At 35.5% G+C, this 20,814-nt stretch overlaps 3 protein-coding genes across 4 annotated transcripts in view; all 3 read left to right on the top strand.

The window, feature by feature from the left end:
* LOC139976844 (coiled-coil domain-containing protein 191-like) overlaps positions 1 to 8,715 on the top strand; it is a 38,649-nt gene extending 29,934 nt beyond the window's left edge. Inside the window, exons 16-17 of one of the 2 annotated variants that reach the window (XM_071985669.1) lie at positions 4,909 to 5,066; positions 5,897 to 8,715. In XM_071985669.1, the coding sequence (XP_071841770.1) occupies positions 4,909 to 5,066; positions 5,897 to 6,032 (294 nt within the window). In that variant the 3' untranslated portion in view covers positions 6,033 to 8,715. The remainder of the gene's footprint in view (positions 1 to 4,908; positions 5,067 to 5,896) is intronic. The other variant, XM_071985671.1, reaches the window with a different exon arrangement.
* Positions 388 to 3,145, top strand: LOC139976856 (fucolectin-1-like). The gene is made up of 5 exons (XM_071985689.1): positions 388 to 556; positions 1,105 to 1,158; positions 1,513 to 1,629; positions 2,142 to 2,234; positions 2,566 to 3,145. The coding sequence occupies exons 1-5, from the start codon at positions 487 to 489 to the stop codon at positions 2,775 to 2,777; spliced, it is 546 nt and encodes a 181-aa protein (XP_071841790.1). The 5' UTR covers positions 388 to 486; the 3' UTR covers positions 2,778 to 3,145.
* Positions 8,716 to 15,674: 6,959 nt separating the features above from the next.
* On the top strand, positions 15,675 to 20,814 carry LOC139976853 (uncharacterized). The gene is made up of 6 exons (XM_071985686.1): positions 15,675 to 15,822; positions 17,598 to 17,686; positions 18,272 to 18,325; positions 19,088 to 19,204; positions 19,813 to 19,905; positions 20,237 to 20,814. The coding sequence occupies exons 2-6, from the start codon at positions 17,617 to 17,619 to the stop codon at positions 20,446 to 20,448; spliced, it is 546 nt and encodes a 181-aa protein (XP_071841787.1). The 5' UTR covers positions 15,675 to 15,822; positions 17,598 to 17,616; the 3' UTR covers positions 20,449 to 20,814.

Below are 20,814 nucleotides of genomic sequence, written 5' to 3'. Positions count from 1 at the left end.
ATTCATTGATTTTCAACATGTAGCCTTGTACGACTAAGTATCTCACACTGCTCATTATTTAACCTAGTTATCCACGAATCCTTTCTTTATATTTTTTTTGGTGAAAATTGCAATCTTCCTATGCACGTCATTTGGGAGCTTTGAAACAAATCACTTAACAATAATATTATGGGAGCAAAATCGTATCACTTTGTAAAGTTTCTAAAACTAGTTTTCTAACTTTGAAACCATGTGAGTAACGGAACCGATTTTGCCAGGCTACTGTTTATATAGTGTATACTTTCGTATCAGGTATTTTTCTGGCGCATAGTGTGTTCTTTATCGATTTTTGATATTAGTAGTGTAGGGTATAATAAATTAAAGAATCGCGTAAAATCGTGTTATGCATTACTTAGAGAAAGATGATGTTCTTGACATGTATGTAATGTAACAACATTACTGCTTTTAACCAACGTTTATATCCCTAGAAATTTGGATAATCAGCTGATGATGATGGACCTTATCAATACCAGAACATTTGCAGTGATATTGTCTTGTCTGCTTGTCGGAGCATCCGGTAAGCTGTTAATGTTATGTAACGAAGAAGAGTCCATTTAGGATGTTATATATTTAATATGTTGAATAAATAGTTTTATTGTGGTTAGCTGAGAGAATTTTTTTAAAATATGTAAAAGAATGTCATTGTCATGAAGTCTCATTTAGTTAAGTTGGATATATAAGCGACACTGTGTGTGTGTTTATTACCATTGTGTGTAGTGATAGATAACTAGAAAATCATACATACTGTATCCATGATTTTAGGTTGAATGGTAAATATTGGCAAATTTTTCTGTTGAATATTGATCGTAAAATTATTAGTGACCTTTGGTCAAACATATTGAGATAATTGTAGGTATATTTTGGACGCCAATCTCAAAACATATACTATTTATTGTAATAAAAAACAAGAGTAGCCTACTCAAGAAAATAACATCAGTGGAGAAACGGTGTGACTCATAGTTGACAAATAAGGAGTACTGTACAATAAAATGTGCTGGAATTAATATATATATATATATATATATGTATATAAAACACTATATTTTGTTTGTTCGGGTTCTACAGCACAAACGTGTGACGATGGCCAATTTACTAGCGTGACATTATGTACACATAATGGTAAGTAGCACCGATTTTCTATTTCACGTTTCTCTAGTCATCAAGCAATATGTACATAAGATAAAGTTTAATTCGTCCACTGTTTCTTTTTTTTTTTCTTTTGTTTGTTGGGTCACTTTTTGAAAGTTCAAACGCAATATCTATGAATATGCTGCTAACGTTAAAATATTTCCCTCTACAAAGTCTTTCATTTTACTAAGCCTGCTAACACAGTCATCAAAGATATCTTAAAGATTAGACTGTTTGTAAGGAGAAGCATATCTTGTTAGATATAAAGTAACATATTTTGTTAGGAATAATATCAAGGACCTCATAAATAATAACGTTGTTATATTTGTTGACTATATCTGTCAGTTGCCGCAGGAAAAGAAACAACACAACTCTCCACATACAACCAAGACGGGAAATCAGAAAATGCTGTCAACGAAAACACCAGCGGATATTGGACAACTCGAAGCTGTACAGGAACATGTTAGTAGTTACATATACCACCGCAGAGTTTGGAGTCGGTTGTCGGTCTTATTATGAGTATTCTAATATGTTTGTCAATTCAGTTACATATCAACGTCTCATGTTCGAACAAGTTCCATATATACTCTAGTCGTCATTACACCGAGCTGTCTGCACTTTACGATTTATGTCACCTTTCCTGTGTGTCGAAATTATGCTTATCCGTAAATATGTCAACAATGTTGCACCAGGGATACGTTAGGGATAGGTTGGCATGGGGTAGGTGAGTTAAGGTATATACGATTGTCATCATTATGCTTCTCTATATTCGCAAACAAAATATATATATGTTATGCGTATTAAGTTTTATTGAAAACTATTATTACCTGCCAAATCTGATACTGAATTTAATACAAGTTATTAAAATGCTTTTTTTTCTTCGATTTTAATTTTAGTGTATTGTTAAGTCACTTGATTGTCTGATTTTTTGATGGAACGATTTCAATAATATCCATTTTTCTTTCAATCGACAGTGTGGTCAACTAATCCATGGTGGAGTGTTGATCTTGGTGCATCTTATCAAGTGGGAAGTATCCAAATATATAACCGTGTTGATGGAAATTTGGGTAAGTTCGCAAATCACACTAACGGATGCGTTTCTGCCATAGTCCAAACAGAATGTTACTTGGTATATGACCAATTATTATCGTTTGCAATAAATGTCGCCTTATTGTAAATGTTGACTTGTAACATAAATAAACGTGATTGTAGTATATGGCACATGTCACAATTCTTCCTAATGTTCATCGGTTTTTATCACCAAACATGCATTTTCCCGCCTCTTTTAGACATATAATTGCCCCTTAAAGCAGAGGAACTTTGAAAACGTTTCGCAATTTCTATCATGCTTATTTTTGGGGTCAATATCGATGTCATTTAATTTCCGAAATTCTGTAGGTGAGAGACTTCTTGGGGCTCAAGTCTTAGCTGGCACTGCAGCTGATCCGCTAGACAACGAAGTCATAGGTACCATAGGTTCCACGGAAATACTTGACAATCCCATTGTGTTTACATTGGACAAGACTGTGACGGATGTATCAGTGCGTCTGCCAGGAGACAATAAACTCCTTACCCTGTGTGAAGTGGAAGTATATGGTGTTCCTCTCTAAAGGGATTAAAACGAAATTGATTAAAAGCATGCGATGAATGTTTTCCAAGTGTTTCTTGTCTGTTATTGGTGAAGGGGAATGGTCACAAATGTACTTCTGTTGTCGAGGAGTTGCTGAATTTAAATCAATTTAGTCGTGTTGTAATTGATTTTGCCTGTGTCATAATATATGGTGTTCCTGTGTAAAGGAAATGAAACAAGATTTATTGATAGCATGCGATGAAACAAGATGCCAATGGCATATGTTTACTCTCTCGATATGATATTGAGTATGTTTTTGCAAGTGTTTCTTTCTGTTGTTGGTGATGGGAATGGTCAAAAATGTACTTCTGTGGTCGATCAATTGTTGAATCAATGTAAACCAATTTATCAGCATTATAAATTATTTTTTTCTATGTCAAAGAAGGACTGTATGCCCTGACCAAAACTAGCGAGAGTTATATTTTAATGTACATGATAATGAAGCAGATTTCACACGTCCCCACTCCAGTATCAATGGACAATTTATACCGAATTACTCAATTATGATACGAACGACAAAGTCAAAGGAGACACAAAGCTAACATTCATTATAGACTGATGTGATAGGAGTAACTGTCACGAACAACTTCCCGAAACGGCTACGAAAATGTATTATCCCATTTACAGGCGCGAATCCAGGGGGCGTGGGGCGCGCCCCTCAGATTACCAGTGACGGATCGAGGACTTTGGAAGAGGCGTGTGCCTCACATTACCCTCACATCGATAATCCATTTTTAACGACTCCTTTTCCTCTAGCTAATGATATATATATATATATATATATATTTTTATATATATATATATATTTATATTTATATGTATATATATATATATATACATACATATATATATATATATATATATATATTAATATATCGCCTTCCGAGAATCTCCGTTGTCCCTCGTCCAGTAGCTGGATTAGATTCCCGACACCAGATGATCTTTCAGGCCACCTGATCACTGCAGGCTGAACTGCCATCAAAAGGGTTGGTCCCAGACATCGGAAGGGGTTGTAGAGAGAGACTCGAGGACACCGTTGAAAAGAAGTACACTAATAGTGCATTAAGAGTTTAAAAAGTATAATTAGATAAACAATGTACTTGCCGTACATCTTTCGTAAAGCATAATAAACAAATATTATATACAGAAAGTAATACAATAAAACCTAAACACAATAACAAGGGTGGCGTACATTAACTAGCCTTGTCAAGGCAAACTAATCCCTTATATGTTAGCTGCCTAGCAGCACAGCTAACTAGGCGCTGCGTCGAAGACAACGCAGGCACAACGCAGGGTAAATATCGGTACTGCGTCAAGGGCGACGCAGCGTAAGGACAACGCAGCGCAGCTAACGATGAGGTTCGTCAGCCCGCGAACCCTACGCTGCGACGACCTTGCGTAGGCACAAGCAGTTACGCAGCGCAGCTGCAGAATGCATGCAGACACAAGCAGTTACGCAGCGCAGCTGCAGAGTGCATTACTCGATTCTCTGCACAAGCCAAAAATAATCTAAGTCCCTAAAACAACGTACAAATTTGGCCTAGATTCTGCCTAGCAACTTACTCTAAATATACCCTAACGTAATGCCTAAAAACGCTTCTTGCACGGTATTATAAATACCCCCGTAACTGTGTAGAACCATATACACGATTAACTGACCAATTATGAAAAAGCCAGTAAGATTGACAAGCGACATAACCCAATTACAGCCGGTCAACGCTCTTTACAGTGCTATATGAATATTAGATAACCCCGCCCCACTGTCTATGAACTCCCAACAGTTCCCCGTATACTAAGAACAAAGGCGGCCTTGTCCAACGGAACTGTTTACATAGAGTCCCGGAAGCAAGAACCAACTCTCGCAGCCAGCAATAAACTGATACTCAAGTTACACAAACTAGAGACCTCCCAGCTTAAACATTACGTAAGAAACATATTAAAACCATAAAACAGGCAAGATAGAAAATACTTACACAAGAGAAAATTAGGTTGTTTTCTCGTAACAATACTGTAATCACAAAAATATAAAAATAGGACACATTCCATAACCAGGCATACTTCCAAGTTTTTTTTTTATTGGCATATTTATTTTCCACTTCTATTTGCCACAGTACGGCCATTACCTATCAATTCAATATCAGAGGGCTAGAAAACAATATGGGACACAGTTGAAAGCAAAGTTATTCAAAGCGTGGCAGGATTACATCACAAATGAAAACACACTAAGAGCTTGGAAATGTGAAGAGATGTCAGTGGACCACAGCCTTAGGTAAGTTAACATTGCTGGAGGCATTTGAAAAGTGACTATGTCTATTATTTAGTGAATAGGTGCTAAATAGTTATTCCGTTTTAGTATTGCATGGAGGTCGGTGGCCGAAGTTGATTGCATATTAACATTTGCTGGGAATTTCTGCATCTTTAAGTCAAATCCACATCTTTACAGCATTTTGTGTCGCAGAGATATGATTTTTTTTAAATGGGACATTGTGCAACTTGTGAGCGAACTGGGTGGATGATCAACATGGTCAACATCATGGCAATTGATTTGAAAATGTCGTCGTTGCTCTTGATAATATTTTAATCATTCATAGAGCAAAATAATATTACTTTAATCAATTTTGCACTTTGATGAAAATGTAAAACCAACAATCCTTTCCCGCTCCCCCCACCCTCTTCCCCCAGCTTAACCTTGTGTTTTATCCCCTGATAATTGAAATAAGGCAAAAAGAAAACAACAATATCATCTATAGTTGTTTGACCCTTTTTTTGTCAACAAAGGGAGTTCCAAATTACTGAAAATTGTGAATAAAGGCCAGAACCCTGCTATACTCTGGGTATAGTTTTGACCTATAATTATATCACCAAATACAAATATATCTGGAAAATGAAACAATAAATAGCATCAGCTCAAACAGTCTGGTTCTATGTTCTCTGCATTTTAATGCAACATCGTTATGAAAAGTGATCAAATTTAATCCTGTTTTAGATATCAGTGAGGGTAGTTTTAACGAAACCTCTTTGATACTGGAAATTCAATTTATAATTTGATTCATTTTTGGTTTACATCTTCTCTCCTTGGTTATGTCGGATTGATTTCAGGAGGATAATTGCTAAGGTCTTCGAAGCGTGGAAGAAGTATCCCAAGATGTTAAAACTGGAAAAAGACCGAGAGCTCAGACGAGAGGAAATGAAAAAGAAAGTGTTATCACTCTTGCCAGATTTTGAACCTTCTTAAAAAAGAAAATTTGTTTTCTGTCTATAGATCGTTTCAGTTTAAGCGAACGATATGATGCAAAATTATTTGGAAGTTTTTAATGAATGTGATTATTTTATGTTATAACAGATAAGTGAGAGCTGTCAGAATATTTACCTGAAATCTTAATCCTTCATTACAAAATGCGACACATTGTTATGCTTACATTACATTATATGGAAAACAGGAAACTAAATCTCTAATCCATGGCATTTACTTTGATGTTGAGATTATAGAAAATTACCTAGCTTAGATATCAGTCATTTTTTATTGATATAAATAGATGCTTGACTTCTAATCCATTTAACAATACCATTAAGGCAAATTTCAGCTACTTTGAGCATTTCTTAAGATGGTATTAGTGCAACACAGACATCAGCATTATTGCTATAAAGCCTAAAAAGAATGCATAGAGTTGTTAAAAATTGTTCATTTAAATCCTTTTTCTGTCCTCAGAAAGAATACAGGTGGAGTGATTTCAAATAGAATTGTGATCTCACAAAATGGATCCACTTTTCTTTCCTTCGTTTTTGTTGTAAAATAATTCAGAAAGCGATTTTAAACGCTTTTGCTCTGTTAATTTCATGAATTAATATTCATGGATCATTGTGCAGTATAGAATCCTATATGGAAAGAAATATGATAATATTGATCTATAGAGGGTGAACATATCACAAATAGTCCCAATCAGCTCATACGAGTTCACGTAAATCAATAGTAAAACTTCATAAGGTAATCCATCATGCATTTCGGTAGCCTACTTATAACTTAAAGTGATACCACCCTGGGTGAGATGTGTAACCATTCTAGGAAAGGGAAATCCCTGGGTGAGATGCGTTTCCGTTCTAGGAAAAGGAAATCCCTGGGTGAGATGCGTTACCATTCTAGGAAAGGGCAAACCCTGGGTTAGATGCGTTACCATTCTAGGACAGGGAAATCCCATGGTGAGATTTATTACTATTCTAGGAATGGACAATCCCATGGTGGGATGCGTTACTAATACAGGAAAGGGCAAACCCTGGGTGAGATGTGTACCATTCTAGGAAACGAGCAATCCCTGGGTGTGATGCGTTACCATTTAGGAAAGGACAATCCCTGGGTGAGATGTGCCACCATTTTTCAATGAAGGGCAATCCCTGGGTGAGATGTGTAACCATTCTAGGAATAGACAATCCCTGGGTGAGATGTATTACTATTCTAGAAAAGGAAAATACTTGGGTGGCATGCGTTACCATTCTAGGTAAGGAAAATCCCTGGGTGGCATGTGTTACCATTCTAGGAAAGGGCAAAGCCTGGGTGAGATGTATTACCATTATAGGAAAGTAAAATCCCATGGTGGGAATGCGTTACCATTCTAGGAATGAGCAATCACTGGGTGAGATGTGTAACCATTCGAGGAAGGGTAATCTTAAAACTGATGCTGCTCTTGTGATATTTAAATTTCTGTTTAAATGAACTTAAAATAGTGCACTGTTCTTAAAGAGGTAAGAAAGGTTACCAGGTAATGCCGTGAATTACACCCTGCGCATTTCGTTTAACCACCATTGCCTCGGAGACACTGGTACACTATACTAGGCTTTTAAGTGTCTAGACCGTTCGCCAAATCTCTAATTCTCGCATCCCACTGAACACATATTGCTGTAAGTTATCAACGACTGTTTTAATAGTTACCATAGATAGTAAAGTAGTAGGTGGTGTCCGTCAATCACAAGGTTCCACCCAATGAAGTTAATGAGACCGGTAAAGGAAGGAGGGAGGAGGGGGAGAAACTGTTGAGATTATGGGGTTATGATGTAAGGGAACAATTAACTCATCGCAATGGACAGTGATGTCAGGTTTATAGTTCTTGAATGTGTTTTGCCAAACGAGCATATAATATTTGAATACATTAGGATTTCCCCTCTTTATATATATGTTGTTATATTTATTACTTCGGTCATGATCAGGTATTTTAATTCAGAGGCTTGCGAAGCAAGGACTTTGTTAAGAAGAGTCTCTGCCCCCTTGGGTCTTCAAAAACGACTATTATGTAGAAGGGAAGAGTTGTGTAATTAAGTTATGAATTTTAAGGCATATTTAGACTATACATTGAATATTTAATTCACTTATTTAATTCATTCAATTTTAAGTGTCTAGACCGCTCGCCAAATCTCCATCTTTCCCATCCCACTGAACACAAATTGCTGTAGGTTTTTAACGACTGTTTCAGTAGTTACACTAGATAGTAAAGTAGTAGGTAGTGTCCGTCAATCACAAGGTTCCACCTGATGTAGTTAATGAGACCGGTAAAGGAAGGGGGAGAAACTGTTGAGATTATGTGGTTATGATGTAAGGGAACAATTAACTCATCGCGATGGACAGTGATGTCAGGTTTGTAGTTCTTGAATGTTATTTGCCAAACGAGCTTATAATATTTAAATACATTCAGATTTCCCCTCTTTATATATATGTTGTTATATTTATTACTTCGGTCATGATCAGGTAATTTAATTCAGAGGCTTGCGAAGGAAGGACCTCGTTAAGAAGAATCTCTGCCCCCTTGGGTCTTCAAAACCGACTATTATGTAGAAGGGAAGATTTAAGTAATTAAGTTATGAATTTTTAGGAATTGTTAAATTGTACATGGAATATTTAATACATTTATTTCTTTAACGTAAAGCAAATTATAAATATGTAATTTCGATGTGAGATTGACAAGGGGTGGGGGTGGCGAGGGGGTGGAGGGGTCACCCGGAGGGGTGGTCTGATTCTTCACTGGCTGAACGGCTCAAAGCACGTTTATTTTACTTCATATTCCTTCGTATCTTTTCATAGACGAAATGCAAAAAGTAAGTATCTTTGGCCGAGATCCTCGGAGCAACGAAATATACACAGTCTATTCATTATATTCCCCAAATGTCTGATTCGAAACTCAGATAGCAAAGTCAGAGATCTGTCAAATATGCAAAGGACGGCCACGATACTAATGTTTGGATAAACGGCCCTGAGTCATGAATGGTACCTAACATAAACGGCAAAAGAGAGGTTTTTGAGGGAGAGGAGGAGGAGGAGAGGGGCTGTGCCATAATGTCAAAAGTCATTGGAACATATAACTTTGATTTGAAGAAGCCAACAGCTCGAAGGCTTCAAAAAACATATCATTTTAAATAATAAAAGGGAACTTTTCATTAACGAAGTGGGGTGTTCCTGATGAATAACAATGGATAACTTTTAAAGGCTTTTCTTTCACAACTGTGGGATTGGGATATACCCTCCCCCACCTGACCAAACTTCAGTGACTTATTCCGATACTTATCAGCACGGGTTACGATACAATCTGCCTTAAATATTGTACACGTTTCAGCTAATTTAAATGTTACATTTAAAAGTTACTCCGGATCATGCAGAGAATTCCAAAACCACTGGGTAATAGAAGCCTTCATCATTTATTTAGAAGCACATATTCTGTAAATGGAAACTTAGATGAAATGAACTTTGTACAGCTGCAGTCTTTGAAACTCTTGTACCAACGGATATGATCTAACTTCCAATTACAACTTTTTGGAGGTCTGCACACTTGAACTTTCTGGTAGAAAAATATTGGAAAGAACTGTTTTTTTGTATAGTATACAAGCAATAGTTAAAATTATTTGAATTCTTATTGCCACCAATGAAAAGCTTCCACGCAACAAATGAACTACTCACCCTCTTATATCTGGGCACATCAAAGTTTCTGAATGCAGTATTACTATGCGACGCCATCTCGAAAAATATGGCATTAATTCATCGTAAATTGGAGTGAACCTTAGAATTCAGATTGACATCTAAGTCTGACAAGGATCGGGGTGTGTTGCGGAAAGGCTCATGTGGGAGATTCGTTGCACTTTCCACTGATGACGAAAACAACGTTCCAAGTGACATTAGTTATTTTGTTAAATCACAATTTTTGTAATAAATCATCTCACCAAAAATTCGTTCTTCCTACTTCCTTTCATTACAAATTAACATCTAGGCCTTACCAAGGATGGGGATGTGTAGCGTTCACTTTGGAGATTCGTTGCACTTTCCACTAATGAAGATAACAACGTTCTAAATGATATGCGTTATTGTGTCAAATGACAATTTATCTTATAAATCATCTCACCAGAATTCGTTCTTCTTACTTCCTAGCCTAGTAAGTCGTATTTCCAGTATTTAAATTGTTGAATAGCTTATTGTATGTGTGAGTTTTCTACGGTATTTTGTGAGTAAACAAGTGTTCCATCAGTTTGAAGGGTTACACCCCCTTCTTTCCCGGATCCACCGTACCTGTTCATGACCCCATTTACCTGTAATGTGAACTTTGGTACAATAATGCAACACAGTTTTCCTTTGACGTCCTAGAAACGAAAGAAGTGTACAGCGTAACAAATTAAATTAAATTAAAAACAATTAGAAATTAATCAAACTTATGTCTCAAGCAATAATGCATTATTTTGTGTTTACAAAGAACCGTTGTTTGTTTAAAATTTCATCAGAGCATAGTATAGCAAGTGACCCAGATGTGTCAATTAATTAGAAGACGAGTTTACTTGCTACCAATTATTTGCAAATTATTTAGGTGTCAATTTATTAATATGTAATCAAATTTGGCAATGCAGTTCGTTCCTGAACACTGCAAGTATATTGATTGCGATATTGTTTTGACGAAAGCTCTGGTTCTGTAGTTATCAGAGCAGAGTATAGCATATGACCCTGATGTGTCAATTTAAAAAAAAACTTGTTTACTTGTTACCAGCAAATTATTTAGGTGTCAATTCATCAAAATGTAATCAAATTTGGCAATGCAAGTCGTTCCTGGACACTGCGTGAATATTGATTGCGATCTTGTTATCAGGAAAGCACAGGTTCTATAGTTACAAAATATTAATAATACATAGCCATTTAGTACTAAGAAAATGATAATATCTGCACAACATTATTTAAAACACCACTGTCGTCATGGGTCTGTGTGCCTCCCTCCTCCCTCCCTCTTACCCCAAGAGGTCTTCCAAATGCTTTACATTTAACGACGCATGCAGGAAAAGTCGTTAATACTGGCAACACTTAAAGTTGCACTAGACATATGTTAAAGATGAAAATGATAGCTCCATCGTACATCACAGCCCCCTTACCGCATCAACATTTCTCAAAGGGAAGGAGAGACCACATAATAAACTGCAGTTACGAATGCGTAACCGCTCTGCCCATGAGTCTTGGTCTATTGATCCAACTAATTGCTAATTACTAGCCATTCTCTTCCTTTCTTCCAACGTTCAAACTGTTTAACCGGATTTTCAACAGACTAAAATAATAAGTACATGTATAGACAAATAATACAAACAATTGAATTTCAAAATAACTTGTTTAACACGTTTATTTCTATCATCGTTAAACTGTTTGAACATTTTTGAAAGCTTAGGCTAATATAGATGTTGAAACTAAGAAGAAGTGGTTAAAATGTGCGTAGATATTATGACAAGAGCACCAATGGTCAGTAGTTGATACTATCACAGTATTCTTGAACACTACAAAATGTCTCTTTCACAGAACAAATATACACTATTATTGAATGAAGTTATCATGTTAAAAAAATTATGAAAACGAGAGAAGTTAGTTAAGGGAGTTGTAAAGAAGAATGGTAATTGCTATGCAACCAGAACTTTTTTACTGTTGCATGTTGGACAAGATCATGAAATGAACACAGTAAATGTGAGCCTTAAAATCGCAATGACTTACAGGTAGCTATAGGTGCTTACGTAACGAAATTGCGACTTATGTTTTGAACAATACCATATATATAATATATATATATATATATATATATATATATATATATATATATATATATATATATATATATATATATATATATATATATATATATATATATATATATATATATATATACAAAATAACAGTTGCAGCCCTGTTTCTAGTATCAAACTGGAACATTCAGCGAAGATGACTTTGTAAAGTTTCCAATACATAATTTAACTATAAAACTTATTACCACGCAAGTTCAATGAATAAGTTCATCCTATATTTTCACAATCTATACAATGTGAGACAGAGGGTTTGAACTAAATGTGAGATAACTAACATGTCCCCGTTTCCTGACTTAACAGTGTGGCAAGTTTTGTGATAGACTTCAAATCCTCTTTTTGACCTTTTCAAAAATAGTTTTCTTGCGTTCAATTAGAGCAGTTGAAAACTGCTGGAAGAGAGATTGATATTTGGCTAACGTAACAAGTTGAATAAAATATGAGGAGATAGTGAAAAACAATTTACTTGCACCTTAAATGGGTGCCATTGTGTCATTTGGCGTATCATACATATACACTGTTATGGCAAACAGTAAGTGCATTATGAAGGTTCGAAAGGCTTATATCATATATTTTTGTTACATTGGTTAAATTGGGTATTGTCAGTAGTCTGTGTCTGTATTCAGTGTGCTGGGGATGAGATATGATCTACTCCGAAACGGTTGTGTTATTCCATTTAAATTACGTATTGGAGTTTATATTTCAATGATGTTGGACATTATTATTTTCATACGCCACTTGTGAATACTCTTTGAATTAATTTAACACTATTTTCGCCCAATTTGCGGCGACTTGAAATCCTTTGGCACTGGGCTGTCAAGCCTTAGTTGTCTTGGATACTTACATTAGTTCTGCGAAACTTATTTCTGTGTGTGATGCACACGTTAACTATGTCTGCCTCAGTAGCCGAATACACAGTGTGCAACTGCACATAGGTTAACCTATTGTGTTGTTTTATTTGCCAATCATCAGTGCATGCATTTGATTGTAGAGACAAGAAGAAGCTGTGCACATCATTCGATGTATAATATGCTGGACAATGCATCTAAACTCTATTCGAAATTTTCCTGCATCTGTAATTCTTTTGTAAATCAGACAAAGAGGCTAGTGTCAACTCCCCTGATCAATCGCGAATGAGTGATATAAAAAAAAAAAGTCGATCGCTTGGAGCTCAACCTGAAAGTAATTAAGAATCTCATTGAATCTAATGGTCAATCTCAGCAGTCAGCTGAAAAAGCCAAAGGATCTATTCATAATAGCGTTCCGACTGCCCCTGTCATCGGTGAGTGTTGATAGCAATGTCCAATTAGCAAATCTTTCAAAAACAAATCTGGAAAGAATCATTATTGCGTGTGACTCAGCTTCATCGCGTGACAAACTGTTTAATGCTATCGTTAACATCCTGCCAAAAATTGGAACTATTAAAAAAGCTGGCACCATGCTGCCAACTAATGCCGAGTGTCGGGTTTTCTGCTTCATTTGCTGATGACCCTTTGCCTGTTCTACTTCAACAAAATCGTTGGTTGACAGAATATTTTGAAATCAATACTCTTGGAGATCATATGACTCATCTTGTTTCAAAGCCGTTGAAAAATAATGGGTATATATATATATATATATATATATATATATATATATATATATATATATATATATATATATATATATATATAAATATATATATATATATATATATATATGTATATATATTTATATATATGTATATATATATATATATATATATATATAAATATATATATATATATATATATATATATATATATATATATATATATTGTTGAAGTAAACAGTAGGCAGTATAGAGTAACTAATTTCTACAAATATCTGTATTACATGATAGTACTTTCTTTGCCAACGATAACACTATGATCGAGTATGCAGAGAAGAAGTCACAATCGGTGTATGCGTATTTACCTTGAATACATAGTTCGACGTATATAGTAAACAAACCTCCCTTTTGCTCACTTTATTGTACATGTTATTGCTATATAACTTTGTGCGCAAAAATACATATGCAGGTTCAATTCAAGCCGAAAATAGCTTATGCATAAATCAGCTGTCTATAGTGTATAGTTATATCTAATGGTACCCTAGCAATATTCTCGTGTCAAGAATATGAAACGGTACCTAACATATTTGCTAATTTTTCTCGAGAATTTTCTGATCCCCTGTGTCTTTCATAATTACAATCCGATCAAGCTTACATTACTTCATATTATTACATCATAGTAACGACAAGACCAATATCGGTCACGTTTGTTAAAGGGTTACTCGATACTTTCTTTCTTATCCCAAATACGCAAGGTCAACTTTTCGTCATATTCGATAATCTTTTGACATGGTTAATGACAATGGTAAATTCACATTATTTGTGTTTGTTAATCTTTGAGTGGACGTTTTCTTTAGAATACAAGCACTTTATCCACTCTAAAAGTCGTTAGTTTTTTGATAGAGAAGTGATGTAGATCTACTAAAACACAGTATGATATTGAGCAATGTTCGTATAGGTCGTAGGCTACATTAAGTTTGTTTAAATCTCCCTTTGACACTCGATTACGTAGTGAATGTGTACTTCATAGCATTCTGTTGGTTTTCTTTCTCATTTCGCAGTGAACATTGAATCTAGTATATGTTCTTAACATGTGTTACGGTTATGTCCACCTGCTACTGAGGACTTACAAACAGAAACTACTAAACACACAGTCCTATACATAATGATTGACTTGACTAACCAGAATACTCTATGGTTTCGCTAATAATTTCGTCCACATTTGAACAAAAGTGGATGATAATTAAAAGCTGAAATTTGAACCATCTTTACAAGGCAATCTTACTAGGAAAACAGAGGGACAGTTGTTTAAACTCCTAATCAGTCATTTGAGAACTGAATTCGTCTGTCTTAGGAATTTTTACACAGTGGCATCTGCTGACAGGTCTAACATATGTCACGGTGTTATAACACGCTTCAGTTTATACTGCTTTAACGGTTGTCTTTTTTTTGCACTGTACGAACTGATCAAGCCATGAACATTGGGTGGGTGGGTAGTAACTGGTCTTCTTTTTCCATGTTCATTGTTATTGTCAAAAGTGCAAGTAAAAAATGTTGAGGTGAAAAAAGGAATATCTTAATATCTAAACTCTGTGAGCTCTCATCTTCATGATAGACTCTTTCAATATGTTCCAGTGCTTTGTTTTATTTTAAGTAGTATTCTTTAGTTTCAGTGCAATGCCCATGAACTTTAACGTGAGAACAATTAAAGCCAAAATGTGTCTATCATCTGTAAGAAACAATTTTGGTTGCTGGGTGACTAAAATTCGTGAGCTTATGATTGCCTGGAATTGGCCAGGAGGTGTAGCGATAGGCACTGTATGTGGATGATTGAACCGGGCCTCCAGTATTCCGAGGCCTGGAGGGTTGGTTCCAACTAGCTCAACTAACGGATCACAACTGCCGGTTGTGGTCTTGCATGAATGACTAAATGAGTGCATGCCTCTGCACTTAATATGTCTATACCATAGTCTGTGTGATTTCGCTGACAACTTGTTTCAGATGACAAATAAACCGCCAATTCTTTGATTCATATTTTAAGTCAAGTACCATGAACTGTGCAACCGACTTGCTTCATCGTACATCAAGTACCTTTCCTTTCCGGGTCGGAAATATTATCGACTGAAGTAATAGAAACCAAGTTTGACCAATTCCAGAATTGTACATGCATCTTTTCAAATTTTCCGTTAAAAGTTATAATCTTATGCCTCACTTACTACAATTTTGTTATAGAGTAGGAAAGGTACCAGTAAAATGCTTACACGTGGCGACAAGACGATTAGGAAGGGAATGCCGTAAACCATATATAGGACACTCATCCGTCACTTTTCAGACAAACGTCGTTTTTGAAGATACGAAGATACCTGTTGACCATATCAAGGTTAGTCATCTACAACTATTTTCTGTGCATTGTATGTCAATCTGCACACGCCATGTTATATTCACACACCGTGAGATACGCCTCAGTATAATAAGTTATTAAGTGACTTAAGTTTGTAACAACCCTGACTTCCTGCTCCTTATAATCGAGTTATTAACAGTTTAATAAAAATAACGAAGTTATAACTTGTCATTGAATGTTCATGTTTCATTCGTCCTGCTAAGATTTGCTTTTCTTTTTGTCTATAGTCATTGATTATGTTTCCAGAATGTATAACCTTCCGTTAAAACACGTAACCCGTTTTCTATGTAAAATTGTTTTAAAAAAAATGAAATAAGGGGCAAGTAGACTTTGAAGTATATTCAATTTTGACTTGTTATTGTTAATAAATAGTAGAAAGCAACAATTGTAACAATGCTATAATCCACAAGGACTACCTTTAGGATCGATTGCAATCGATCATGTTGAGAGTTTAGCTTGTCATTCGAATTGAGACACTTGTTGTCGATTTGCTACTCAAGTTCGGGGATGGAAGCGAGGGTAGGGGTGGGGTGACATGTATTCTAATTAAAGGTAGTCCTTACAAGGACGGTTTTGAGCAAATGTGGGAAGAATGTGACCCCCGGGCAAGAAATTTGACTCCCCACCAGACAGCTTTCAAAGCCATAGTACCGCGCAACCTACTGCAGAGACATAGCTCAGACAAGTCTATGTTAATTGATATTCATTATTCGAGTGGTGTTTTAGGTTATGTATACAACATCTTAGAAACAAATTATGCATGGGAAGATTCTTGAATTACCCTCAATCATAAATATTCTAAGCTACAAAGAGCTATGGAAGGCATGCGATAGGAGGACAAACAAATTTGTGTCCTCATACTAAAATCAAGTCCCATCATTGCAACTATTTCACTGTTTACAAAATAAAGCATCCTATATTTGCCGTAATTCTGAAACAATGGAAGATGAGGAAAGATGTTTAATTTATATTCATTTTATATGATATGATATATTTATGAGAGAAAATTATGCTACTGGCACAACGATAGTCAACCCGTTCCATCAACTTCGACAGCGGTGAAGGTCTCCTTAATTTGGTTCACTTCAAATTCACGGTCATCAATGTTCCATAACCTAGGCTTGAATAAGGAAATAGCATCATTACCGTAACATGAATGTTAGTATTGTTGGTCTCGGTCACGTTTCCCCGTTATCATGTGCGTCCATGTCACTCAAATAGCATTTCGAGTTGACTTTGGTTTAATTTGGCTCAACTTGTGGTTAGTCTTATTCATTGATTTTCAAAATGTAGCCTTATAAGACTAAGTATCTCACACTGCTCACTATTTATCCTAGTTATCCACGATTCCTTTCTTTATGTATTCTGTTTTGTGAAAATTGCAATGTTCATATGCACGTCATTTGGGGGGGGGGGGTATTCAGCTTTAAAACAAAACACTTAACAATAATATCATGTGAGCAAAATTGTATCACTTTGTAAAGTTTCTAAAACTTGTTTTCTAACTTTGGAACCACGTGAGTAACGGAACCGGTTATGCCAGGCTACTGTTTATATAGTGTATACTTTCGTATCAAGTATTTTTTCTGGCTCATAGTGTGTTTTTTATCGATTTGCGATATTAGTAGTATAGTGTATAATACATTAAAGAATCGCGTAGAATCATTTGATGCATTACTTAGAGAAAGATGATGTTCTTGACATGTATGTAATGTAACAACATAACTGCTTTTAACCAACGTTTATGTCCCTAGAAATTTGGATAATCAGCTGATGATGATGGATCTTATCAATACCAGAACATTTGCCGTGATATTGTCTTGTCTGCTTGTCGGAGCATCCGGTAAGCTGTTAATGTTATGTAACAAAGAAGAGTCCATTTAGGATGTTATATATTTAATATGTTGAATAAATAGTTTTATTGTGGTTAGCTGAGAGATTTTTTTTTAAATATGTAAAAGAATGTCATTGTCAGGAATTCTCATTTAGTTAAGTTGGATATATAAGCGACACTGTGTTTGTGTTTATTACCATTGTGTGTAGTGATAGAACTAGAAAATCATACATACTATATCCATGATTTTAGGTTGAATGGTAAATATTCGCAGATTTTTCTGTTGAATATTGATCGTAAAATTATTAGTGACCTTTGGTCAAACATATTGAGATAATTTTAGGTATATTTTGGACGTCAATCTCAAAACATATACTATTTATTGTAATAAAAAACCAAGAATAGCCTACTCAAAAAATAACATCAATGGTGAACGGTGTGACTCATAGTTGACAAATAAGGAGCACTGTACAATAAAATGTGCTGGAATTAATATATATATATATATATATATATATATATATATATATATATATATATATATATATATATATATATATAAAACACTATATTTTGTTTGTTCGGGTTCTACAGCACAAACGTGTGACAATGGCCAATTGACTAGCGTGACATTATGTACACATAATGGTAAGTAGCACCGATTTTCTATTTTACGTTTCTCTAGTCATCAAGCAACATATACATAAGATATAGTTTAATTCGTCCACTGTTTCTGTTTTTTTTTCTTTTGTTTGTTGGGTCACTTTTTGAAAGTTCAAACGCAATATCTATGAATATGCTGCTAACGTTAAAATATTTCCCTCTACAAAGTCTTTCATGTTACTAAGCCTGCTAACACAGTCATCAAAGATATCAGGCATTCCGTTTGATGGGCGAACAGTTTTGTGTATTCTCTTTTATTCACTATCAAACATCCGTTTCTTATTGTATGACACTCAAAAAAAAACTTTAACAATTACGGTTTACATTAACTAGACGTTCTGATGGACACGTTAAGAGCCAATTTGTAGCTCGATACCTTTCCACTTTAATGTTACAATTGAGATACTGATACATCAACTGCATCGTCGAGGTCAATGGGGTCGTGCCCGGGCACGGGTATATCACATAGACCTCTTGTGAAGACGATAAATACTATAAGTTATGAAATATATTATTTTTGCTGCCATATGTGGGCCCAATGATTGAAATCGAGAGCTCCGGGGTTTCATCCCGTCCCATTGCTACTGAACCTCCTCTTGTCAGTCCACAACACATTGTGTGGGGTGGTTAGACTGTTTGTAAGGAGAAGCATATCTTGTTAGATATAAAGTAACATATTTTGTTAGGAATAATATCAAGGACCTCATTAATAATAACGTTGTTATATTTGTTGACTATATCTGTCAGTTGCCGCAGGAAAAGAAACAACACAACACTCCACATACAACCAAGACGGGAAATCAGAAAATGCTGTCAATGGAAACACCAGCGGATATTGGGGAACTCGAAGCTGTACAGGAACATGTTAGTGGTAACATATACCACTGCAGAGTTTGGAGTCGGTTGTCGGTCCTATTAAGAGTATTATAATATGTTTGTCAATCAAGTTACATATGAACATCTCATGTTCGAACAAGTTCCATATATACTCCAGTCGTCATTACATACCGAGCTGTCTGTACCTTACGATTTATGTCACCTTTCCTGTGTGTCGAACCATGGAGCTATAAACAGATAGCTCCATGGTCGAACGTATGCTTATCCGTAAATATGTCAACAATGTTGCACCAGTTGGCTTATAAATCATTCCTTTTGTTAATTGATAATCCTAATATTGCCCCATTGATAAGAAGAGATACGTTAGGGATAGGTTGGCATGGGGTAGGTGAGTTAAGGTATATACGATTGTCATCATTAAGCTTCTCTATATTTGCAAACAAAATATATATGTTATGTGTATTAAGTTTGATTAAAAAATATGATTACCTGCCAAATCTGATACTGAATTTAATACAAGTTATTAAAATGTTTTTTTTCTTTGATTTTAAGTTAAGTGTATTGTTAAGTCACTTGATTGTCTGATTTTTTGATGGAACGATTTCAATAATAACCATATTTCTTTCAATCGACAGTGTGGGCAACTAATCCATGGTGGAGTGTTGATCTTGGTGCATCTTATCAAGTGGGAAGTATCCACATATATAACCGTGTTGAAGGAACTTTGGGTAAGTTCGAAAATAGCAGAAACGGATGCGTTTCTGCCATAGTCCAAACAGAATGTTACTTGATATATGACCAATTATTATCGTTTGCAATAAATGTCGCCTTATTGTAAATGTTGACTTGTAACATAAATAAACGTGATTGTAGTATATGGCACATGTCACAATTCTTCCTAATGTTGATCGGTTTTTATCAACAAACATGCGTTTTCCCGCCTCTTTTAGACATATGATTGCCCCTTAAAGCAGAGGAACTTTGAAAACGTTTCGCAATTTCTATCATGCTCATATTTGGAATCAATATCGATGTCATTTACTTTCCGAAATTCTGTAGGTCAGAGACTTCTTGGGGCTCAAGTCTTAGCTGGCACTGCAGCTGATCCGCTTGCGAACGAAATCATAGGTACCATAGGTTCCGAGGAACTACTTGACAATCCCATTGTGTTTACATTGGACAAGACTGTGACGCATGTATCAGTGCGTCTGCCAGGAAACAAGAAACTCCTTACCCTGTGTGGAGTGGAAGTATATGGTGTTCCTCTCTAAAGGGATTTAAACGAAATTGATTGAAAGCATGCGATGAATGTTTTTCCCAGTGTTTCTTTTCTGTTATTGGTGAAGGGAATGGTCACAAATGTACTTCTGTTGTCGAGGAATTGCTGAATTTAAACCAATTTAGTCGCGTTGTAATTGATTTTGCCTGTGTCATAATATATGGTGTTCCTGTGTAAAGGAAATGAAACAAGATTTATTGAAAGCATGCAATGAAACAAGATGCCAATGGCATATATTTACTCTCTCGATATGATATGGAGTATGTTTTTGCATGTGTTTCTTTCTGTTGTTGGTGATGGGAATGGTCCAAAATGTACTTCTGAGGTCGATCAACTGTTGAATCAATGTAAACCAATT

Source organism: Apostichopus japonicus, chromosome 12, assembly GCF_037975245.1.
Source record: "Apostichopus japonicus isolate 1M-3 chromosome 12, ASM3797524v1, whole genome shotgun sequence".
Lineage (NCBI taxonomy): Eukaryota > Metazoa > Echinodermata > Holothuroidea > Aspidochirotida > Stichopodidae > Apostichopus > Apostichopus japonicus.
Note: the sequence above shows the minus strand (reverse complement) of the source record. Positions and strands in the feature narration are given on the sequence as shown.

What these genes read in the sequence shown, in the direction of transcription:
- LOC139976856 (XM_071985689.1), top strand. Translation starts at nt 487, where the DNA reads ATGATGATGGACCTTATCAATACCAGAACATTTGCAGTGATATTGTCT. An exon ending in GACATTATGTACACATAATG is followed by an intron (nt 1,159 to 1,512) that starts GTAAGTAGCACC and finishes TATATCTGTCAG; the next exon opens with TTGCCGCAGGAAAAGAAACA. An exon ending in TCGAAGCTGTACAGGAACAT is followed by an intron (nt 1,630 to 2,141) that starts GTTAGTAGTTAC and finishes TTCAATCGACAG; the next exon opens with TGTGGTCAACTAATCCATGG.
- LOC139976853 (XM_071985686.1), top strand. Translation starts at nt 17,617, where the DNA reads ATGATGATGGATCTTATCAATACCAGAACATTTGCCGTGATATTGTCT. An exon ending in TCGAAGCTGTACAGGAACAT is followed by an intron (nt 19,205 to 19,812) that starts GTTAGTGGTAAC and finishes TTCAATCGACAG; the next exon opens with TGTGGGCAACTAATCCATGG. An exon ending in CCGTGTTGAAGGAACTTTGG is followed by an intron (nt 19,906 to 20,236) that starts GTAAGTTCGAAA and finishes GAAATTCTGTAG; the next exon opens with GTCAGAGACTTCTTGGGGCT.